This window comes from Eriocheir sinensis, chromosome 34 (genome assembly GCF_024679095.1).
Source record: "Eriocheir sinensis breed Jianghai 21 chromosome 34, ASM2467909v1, whole genome shotgun sequence".
NCBI classification, from domain to species: domain Eukaryota; kingdom Metazoa; phylum Arthropoda; class Malacostraca; order Decapoda; family Varunidae; genus Eriocheir; species Eriocheir sinensis.
The window spans coordinates 7,854,738-7,863,278 of NC_066542.1; the positions used below are offsets into that span (position 1 = coordinate 7,854,738).

Below are 8,541 nucleotides of genomic sequence, written 5' to 3' on the forward strand. Positions count from 1 at the left end.
TGGAAAATGCTGAAAAGTTAGGATGGCGCCACTATAAACACTTGCTTGCTCCACAACGGGCTGGGGCCGACCATCAGGCCCTACTATGAAGGCCTACCGGCGCCACAGGCCAAGACGTAAATTTATTTTTTTTAAACTATAATGCCATGCTGTAGGGTTCATCAGGGCTAACAAATGTTTTTTTACAATGTCATGTCTACAATGCATGGGTAAGCCAGGAAAACAATTTGAAGAGAACAAGAAGATGGACAATCTGTTGATCGGCGTCTGCGACGCCGATAACAATAGCAACATCAACAATAACACCCACTCCGCCCTCCCTTCCAGATGAACCAGATCACGCACCACCTGGACGGCTCCAACATCTACGGGTCCAGCCGCTCCGAGGAACAGGAGCTGCGGGAACACAGCGGCGGCCTGCTGAGGGTGAACAATGGCCTGCTGCCCGCGGATCTCTCCACCATGATGTGCACCGTCAGCGATCTGCCCTGCTTCATGGCGGGTGAGTAGGGGATGTGAGAGGGGAGAGAAAGTCGGGAGATGAGAGTAATAGAGAGGGATAAGAAATGAGAAACGAAAATTGCAAGTGGAAACTAAAAAATACATGGATTGATTGATTCATGCATATTTTTTTCCAATGACGAGCCAGCGTTGGGGAATGAAACCTTAGATAAGAAAGAGCTCTACTCTTTGTTTGTGAACGCCTATGCTTCTTCAATGAACTTTTCTTTTATCATTATTACCATTTTTATTATCATCATCAACCACAACAATAACCCTTCCCCTCTAACTCCTCACTCAACCCCCTGGCAGGCGACAACCGCGTCAACGAGCAGGCTCAACTGGCGGTGATGCATACCTTATGGGCGAGGTTCCACAACGTGATCGCGCGGGAGCTGTCGCGCCTCAACCCGCACTGGAATGATGAGACCCTCTTCCAGGAGGCGCGCCGCATCGTGGTGGCCATCTACCAGCACATCATCTACAACGAGTGGCTGCCCCTCATCCTGGGTGGGTTACTCTGCTCTGTGTGTTGTTGTTTGTAGCTGAAGGCAAAAACAAAGTGAGAACACTAACTAGTTGATATCTTTCAGAATTATTTACAAGGAATGGCACCCTTATATTCTAGGAGTGTATATATTTTCATTACCGTTTCTATGCCCAAAGAAAGAGCAGAAGAACAAGAAATAAGCTATATCTAAGGATAGATATGCAACGAATGGCACGCTATTTTTTAAGTATCATATTATTTTCATTTTTCCACTTTCCATAACCTACGAATAAAATTAGAAAACCAAGCTACATTATTCTCAACACTAACTCACTGTGGTACTCCTAACTGGCTTTCCTATGATGTAAAAGTTCTCCCTCATCACTCAAGCCAAACATTTATGGCCCGTAGCTTTCCTGTACAGTGGAGTAAACATAATGAAGCTTCAGTAGTTCGGTAGATGATGACCCTCCCCGTGCCCCCGACAGGCAAGGAGTGCATGGCTCGGAACGGCCTGCTGCCCCTCCGCCACGGCTACTCCAACATGTATGACCCCTCCCTCAGCCCCATCGTCACCAACGAGTTCGCGACGGCCGCCTTCCGCTTCGGCCACACGCTCGTCCAGGGCATGGTAGAGTGAGTATTGGAGGGATAGTAAGAATAAATAAGATAGATATACTAAGATCCTAAACTGACTCTCCCTTGTTTTCTTTTGCAGGAGCAGAGTTTAATTGGCTTCTTTATTTTTTTTGTCTTTTTGCCTTTGAGCTTCTTCTGTTACTGAGAAATAGAGAGATGGAGAGTATTTTTTGACTCCCTTTAACACCTCCTTGTTTTCAGTCACTGGTTTCACTCTTCCTTCCTCCTTTCTTCAGCCCATTCTCCCGTGTTCCACCTTCCACATACTCGTCTTCACCTTCCTTTTGACCCTTTTATATTCCTCTTAAACCAACACCTCTTTGTCCTTCCTCCTTTCCTCAGTCCATTCTCTCCACCCACCCATCTTCACCTCCTTTCGACCCTTTTCTATTCCTCTTTAACTAATACTTCTTTGTCCTTCCTCCTTTCCTCAGTCCATTCTCTCCACCCACCCATCTTCACCTCCCTTCGACCCTTTTCTCTTCCACCACTTCCTCCATCCCCTCCATGTCATTCCGTCCCAGGCCTCACTCTTCCTTCCTTCCTCTCCTCAGCCTGTTCGGGAGGGACGGCTCGCACACGGACCGCCTGGACCTCGTGGATCAGTTCAACAACCCGTCGCTGATCTACACGCCCGGCAAGCTGGATGAGTTCCTGAGAGGCCTCGCGACCCAGCCCCCGCAGCAACTCGACAACTTTGTCTCCTCGGCGCTCACGAACAGGCTCTTCGAGGTAGGACGCGCACCCCCCCCCCCACACACACATACACACATCCCGTCATTCTCACACAAACCATTCTCTCCACTCACACTTCACCTTTGTTAGTCATATTCGTACTTCTTTTATAACTGCCTGTCCGTCTGTCTGTCGCTCTTAGTCACTCTGTCTGTCTCTGTTTCTCTGTCTTCGTCTCTCTCTAGCTCTCTGTCTCTGGCTATCTATTTATCTATCACCTCTTCCACACATACACATCCCACCCTTTACCCACCACTAACACCCAGGCCACTTGCAGAGAGAGCAAGCTTTCGGATTCGATCTTGTGGCCCTCAACACTCAAAGGGGCCGCGACCACGCCATCGGGACATACAACGACATTCGCGAGGTGTGCGGACTGCCCCGCGCCAGGACCTTCGAGGACTTCCTGGACGTCTTGCCCTCGGAGGTACAGTTGTCCTAAGATTCATCGACTACCTCATGAATAATAGAATCGTTAATTGGATCATCAAAGTCCCACTGTTCTGTTCTATCGTTCCACTTTTACTTTCTTTCATAACTTAGTAACTTTCCATCTCTCCTTCTTCCAGACTTCTTCTAATCTTTAGCTTTCATATTTTTTAGTTATTACTCGTTCTTTTTTCCCTTCCTCTAAACCTGCGCACTTCATCTTAGGCTCTCCGTCTCTATACCTCTTTGGGTTCTCTCTCTCACTCTCCCGTTTTCTCTCACCTTCCCGTTTTCTCTCACCTTCCCGTTCACTCTCAACTCCCCATTCTCTCTTTCACCTTCCCATTCTCTGTCTCACCTTCCTGTTTTCTCTCACTCTCCCATTCTCTCTCACCTTCCCGTTCTTCTCTTCTTCAGGTGGTGGCCGGGTTCGCCCGTATCTACGCCTCGCCGGAAGATGTTGACCCCTTCATAGCGGGCATTTCGGAGCGCCACGTCCCAGGCGCCATGGTCGGCCCTATCTTCAAGTATGTTGGTGGTGTGTTGTTGGTCTTGTTGGAGTATGTTAGTGGTAAATGTTGTTGTTGATGTATGTTGGTGGTGTATGTTTGTGATGTTGAGAAAAGTATGTTGGTGGTGTATATTGGTGATTTTTTTAGTATGTTGGTGCTGGAGATGTTGAAGTATGTTAGTGTCAAGAAGACCGTGTGAAAAGGGGTGGAAAGAGGGGAGACAATATAGAAAGGAGCTAAATGTATAGGATGACTTTGTACCTGCCTTATCCCATTCACCTGAGCTATCACCATCACATACCTGCCTCATTCAACACTCCTGCCTTACCCCACACACTTAACCCCCCTTACACTATATTCCCTCAACATGCCCTTGCCTCAACCCCACCTACCTATTTCACTACCACACCTGTTCCTTTCCATATGTGTCTCCCCACCACACCTGTCCCTTTTATACCTGCCTGACCCTCACACCTTCTCCCTTCCACAGGTGTATCATTACTGACCAGTTCGCGAGGTTGAGGCAGAGTGATCGCTTCTTCTACGACCTCGGCGGGATGCCCACTTCGTTCACGGAAGGTACGGACACTTTTTTTTTTTTTTTTTTTTTACAGTAGAGGAGGAACTTCATGGGCCGAAAAAAAAGGAAGAAATATAAGAAAAAAAGCTACTTATTCACAATTCCCTGGCTCTTGTGTTTATGGTTCAGTATTTTAGTTGTGTGTTACTTGGTTCGTATCCATTGATTTAAGTTTATTATATTCACTTCATCCAGTCTAACATTTGTATTTGTTTTATTTAAGGGTTGCAGTGTCATATTTCCAGTGACCTTTCCTCTTCCTCCAATGACCTCTTCTCTTTATTCAGTGACCTCCTTTCTCCCTCCAGAGACCTTTCTTCTTCCAGTGACCTCCTTTCTTCTTCTAGTGGCCTTTCTTCTTTTATTAATAGGGGCTGCAGTTTCAGGCTTCCAGTAACCTCCTCCCTATCCTCTCCCTTTACAGCCCAGCTTCAGCAGATCCGCAGAACCTCCTTCGCACGAGTCTTGTGCCTGGCCGGCGAGAACCTTAGAGGCATCCAGCCCCTTGCGTTGAGGGCGCCACGGGGAATGTAAGTAGAGGAGGCTGCATGTGGTGGTATACCTGTCTTACAATGCCACGCTGCACAACTCCCTAATTCATATATCGCCTACTTTTTATTGCACCAGAGGAAGCAATCAAGAACATGCACAAAAAATAAGTGGAAAATATTAAAAGATTATTCAAATACTGTTCGAGAGGCGTCTTGATACACCTCTCTTCAAAGACCTGTTTACCGATCCTTTCTTTCCTATACCTCTTTTGATCACCTCCAGCATTAAAAGAATATTCCCCTTTTGACTTTTGCTCTTAGTCTGTAGATGGAAATACAACACGGACTTTTTTTTCGACCCTCATGGAATTTCCTTTACAGTGGGGAATAATTAAATAGAAACGTAATGACAAAAGGCCACATGTGTATAGCCGTACCACTTTGCCACCCTTTCTATACCATTTCGTTAATTTACTTAGTCATTGATCTCCTCCTTATACTTTTTCATTATACCCATTAAACTCCTCCTCTCCCTCCTCCTCCTCTAACCACGCCTCGATCCTCCTTCCAGAAACGAGCGAGTCGCCTGTGACAACCCGGCCATCCCCCACCTCGACCTCACGGCATGGACCTCCACCACGGGCTCCAACCATTACTAGCGGCCACAGAGGAGGGGAACACGTGTCGAGCATGACCAGTGCGCGAGGGCCACTACTTAGACATTCAGCAGTTACAAGATTAGTTTATAGGTTACAGGAATACGGGATCGTCAGGTAGATAGCGCTGAATCATCCGTGTTTTGTGTGTGCCATGACCAGGAAAGGAAAAGGAGATGTCGCAGGTGGAAAGGCAGGTGTGAACTCGGTAAACGGTGTGAGGCTACGCAGTGTTGTGTGGTGGGAGCAAGAGAATGTCCCCTTACCGTGTGATGTATGCTGCTTTAAGTCAAGGTTGCAATGGGTGTTGCCACGTGTAGAACTGTCAGTCTTTCCCATCACCACCAGATAAGAGAGACGTCGTAAGTATATACTCGTCAGCGGTGTGAGGTTGAGCAGGAGGAGGATATATTGCTTGCGGTGTGCTGTACGTCAAGGTTGCTGTAGGTGTCGTGCGTAGAACTGTCCGTCCACCCATGCTGTATTTACTCACTACTGCCAGCACTTTCGCCAACCCCTCACAAGCCTTGAACACATCATGCACGTAAACAAAACAGCAAACTCATTGTACAGAAGAAAATATACAGTACCATACGCTGTCACCTGTCAATCTTAGCCACGAGGAACACCTACTACACCACCAACAACCACCTTCACCAGCTCCTCGCAAATCCATCCCACCTCCTGCAAGATTAATGAAGTCACCGCACAAAAGGAAGACCTCAAATTAGCCCACTGGTCGAATAGGCGGAAATATTCAATACTCTTCCATCAGTCTTAACCACCAGCAACATCCATCACCACCACCACCTCCCGTCTCCTTCATGATATTAATACAAGACAACAGACTGGTCGTATACAGGAGGAAACACAGGCACCACAGAGTCACAGCTATCACATCACAAGTATCACAGGGGCCGTGTTGTTACCAAAAATAGCCACGAGAAATTCAAATTGATACTAGTACAATAGTTTTTCTTTTTTGTGCTCTAGGTACTTTCGAGATCCTGACGATACCTAGAGCACCCAAAAAATATTATCGGTATCAATTTGAATTTCGCGCCGCTTTCTTGGCAACAACATGGCGACTATGAGAAAGTTGGCCAAACTCTTCTATGGCCAAACTCTTCTATTCTAAACTATTCTATGGCCAAACTATCTTATGGATCTGGGGAATATGTGATGAACAAGCCGGAAAGATGATACTTAATGAAAGGGGCTGCAAAGTAACGTGGATTTTAGTTAAGTGGTTCGACGTTTTTGCGTGAAAACAGAACGAAAAGGTTTACAAATAGTGATCGTTGGATGGACTCAAGCGCAACTGTGGGATGATTGACAAGATGAATTTTTTTATGTAACTAGTCATCTTGTTGTGTGCGTGGAGTATACTTAAAACAGGTGCAGAAGATGATCTTGTGGCCAAATATTGTCATTCTTTTTATTTCTCTAGTTATTTATAGACTCATTTCTGAAACACACACATACGTTTATTCTCTCTCTCTCTCTCTCTCTCTCTCTCTCTCTCTCTCTCTCTCTCTCTCTCTCTCTCTCTCTCAATCACGTCACACTCCATGCTTCCCTTGCCAGCATAATAACTTCATACACATTATCTTTGTAAATTAAGTCTTGAATAGAGATACGAAAACATGAAATAAACAAAGTATCAAATAATCTGCCTTTTCTACCCTTAAAACAAATTACAGTACCTTTATAGCCTTGAATTATAAACCATTGTCTTCAGTTCAGTTGAAGATCGAGGAGACAGTCTTTGCAGCGGCTTTCCCTTTTGGTCTTCGTAAGTGGGTGAAGGTTACCGCTGGAGACTCTGAAGAAGATGAAGCGGAGCGGAGGGAGGGTTGGCAGGCCCGCGTGGGAGTGTTGGGCCCAGTCGTGTAGTTACTGTAGTAGTTTCCTTGGTTGGGGCGGCGTTACCACAACACCGCCGCCGGCAGAAACGGTCAATAGGAGAACCTTAGTGACCGTGATAATTATGAGTCCGGTGATGACTGATGTGATTGTGTGTGGGGAGGTAAAAGTCTACGGGACGGAAGACACTGGTGTTATAACTATGGCTATTACTACTACTACTACTAAGAAGAAGAAGAAGAAGACGAAGAAGAAGAAAAAGAAGCTGGAGAAAGAGAGAGAACACCACAAAGACAAACATTAAATCAGCAAAACCAAAGATAAGCACAAAATAGATAAAAAAAACAAGATATAAAACAAAAGAATGAAGTTTAATTAAATAGGACACATATAGTTATTAACCAGAAAAAGGACCAAAACAGAGCCGAGGGAATACTCTAAGAAACGCATGACCTCAGTGCACATCTCCGTCACATTAACTCTGAGCCTGTGGTGGGGAAGAATTCATTAACCCCGGGGACAGAGAGAATCAGTCACTCCCTTAATAATAAACCTCTTTTGGGCACTCTTCTAAACTCATTATCATAGGGGCAGCGATTAACGGGCTTTTATTTTCTCATTAGTATATTTATTTTTGCCCTTGAGCTACTTCCTTTACCGTAAAACTATAAGGAATGCAGGACAGGTGGGAAGATCACGGGTAGATACTGTAGCGTGTTGTGGAGACTCGTGTGGTGACGGTAGTTGTGTGTGTATCCATGAGCACAATACGGAGACCAACGTTGCCAGATTGTCTTCCTCAGCCTCTTATATTTACCGACTTCCGACCCAAAAAACTGTCTCGTGGACCCCAATAAGGAGATTCACTTATAATTATCGTTAAAATAGTTAATTCCTGATGTTTCTTGGGAATAGTTAGGCGTCAGAAACCGGTAAATACTATGCACTGAGTACGATAATCTGGCAACGGTGACTGACCCCCTTCCGCTCTTCCCCCTTGCTCTCACACACCCTTCCCCTGTTTGCCTTTCATATTATACCTTGTCCCCTCCCTCCTTTCTAATACACTCTTTAACAGGCTTTTTATTAATGTCTTCCCATTGATTACCGAGCTTGAACATGGGCCTTTCCAAACGTCACATGCACACGTCACGTTATTTTTTAAGTGTCTAGCAAGTATAGGAAAAGTGGATTAGTAGAGAATGTACCGTGGTGGAGAGGGGACGGTATTTAGCAGTGTCCCCCTATTTACCCCCTTCCATATACCCACCCACACCCACACCCACACTTTCACCTTTGTATCTATTTCCCCTTCATTCCTCCATACCAACACATCACACCCCACTTTAGCATTCCTTCCCGTCAGTGCTCCCTCTCTCTACCCCCATCAACACAACCTCCTCCTCCTGTATATCTTAACTCCTGCACCCCGTCAACTACCCTCATGCAGCTCTTCCTATACCACCCCGACCAACTGATCTCTCTCTCTCTCTCTCTCTCTCTCTCTGTATTCGCCATTAGCATTCCTCTTAGTATCTTTCTTGTTCTCGCGTGTGATACTCCTCTCTCTCTCTCTCTCTCTCTCTCTCTCCCCCAGAACGTAATAATGTCTGTTAGTGTTAAAGGTTTATGATTTCTCAAG

At 45.8% G+C, this 8,541-nt stretch overlaps 1 protein-coding gene across 2 annotated transcripts in view; it reads left to right on the forward strand.

The window, feature by feature from the left end:
* Nucleotides 1-6,704, forward strand: part of LOC127007016 (peroxidase-like) — a 43,193-nt gene extending 36,489 nt beyond the window's left edge. For both annotated transcript variants that reach the window (XM_050877493.1, XM_050877494.1), the window contains exons 11-19: nt 328-502; nt 814-1,011; nt 1,480-1,627; nt 2,185-2,362; nt 2,643-2,792; nt 3,212-3,321; nt 3,797-3,885; nt 4,311-4,416; nt 4,949-6,704. In XM_050877493.1, the coding sequence (XP_050733450.1) occupies nt 328-502; nt 814-1,011; nt 1,480-1,627; nt 2,185-2,362; nt 2,643-2,792; nt 3,212-3,321; nt 3,797-3,885; nt 4,311-4,416; nt 4,949-5,036 (1,242 nt within the window). In that variant the 3' untranslated portion in view covers nt 5,037-6,704. The remainder of the gene's footprint in view (nt 1-327; nt 503-813; nt 1,012-1,479; nt 1,628-2,184; nt 2,363-2,642; nt 2,793-3,211; nt 3,322-3,796; nt 3,886-4,310; nt 4,417-4,948) is intronic.
* Nucleotides 6,705-8,541: the final 1,837 nt, after the last annotated feature.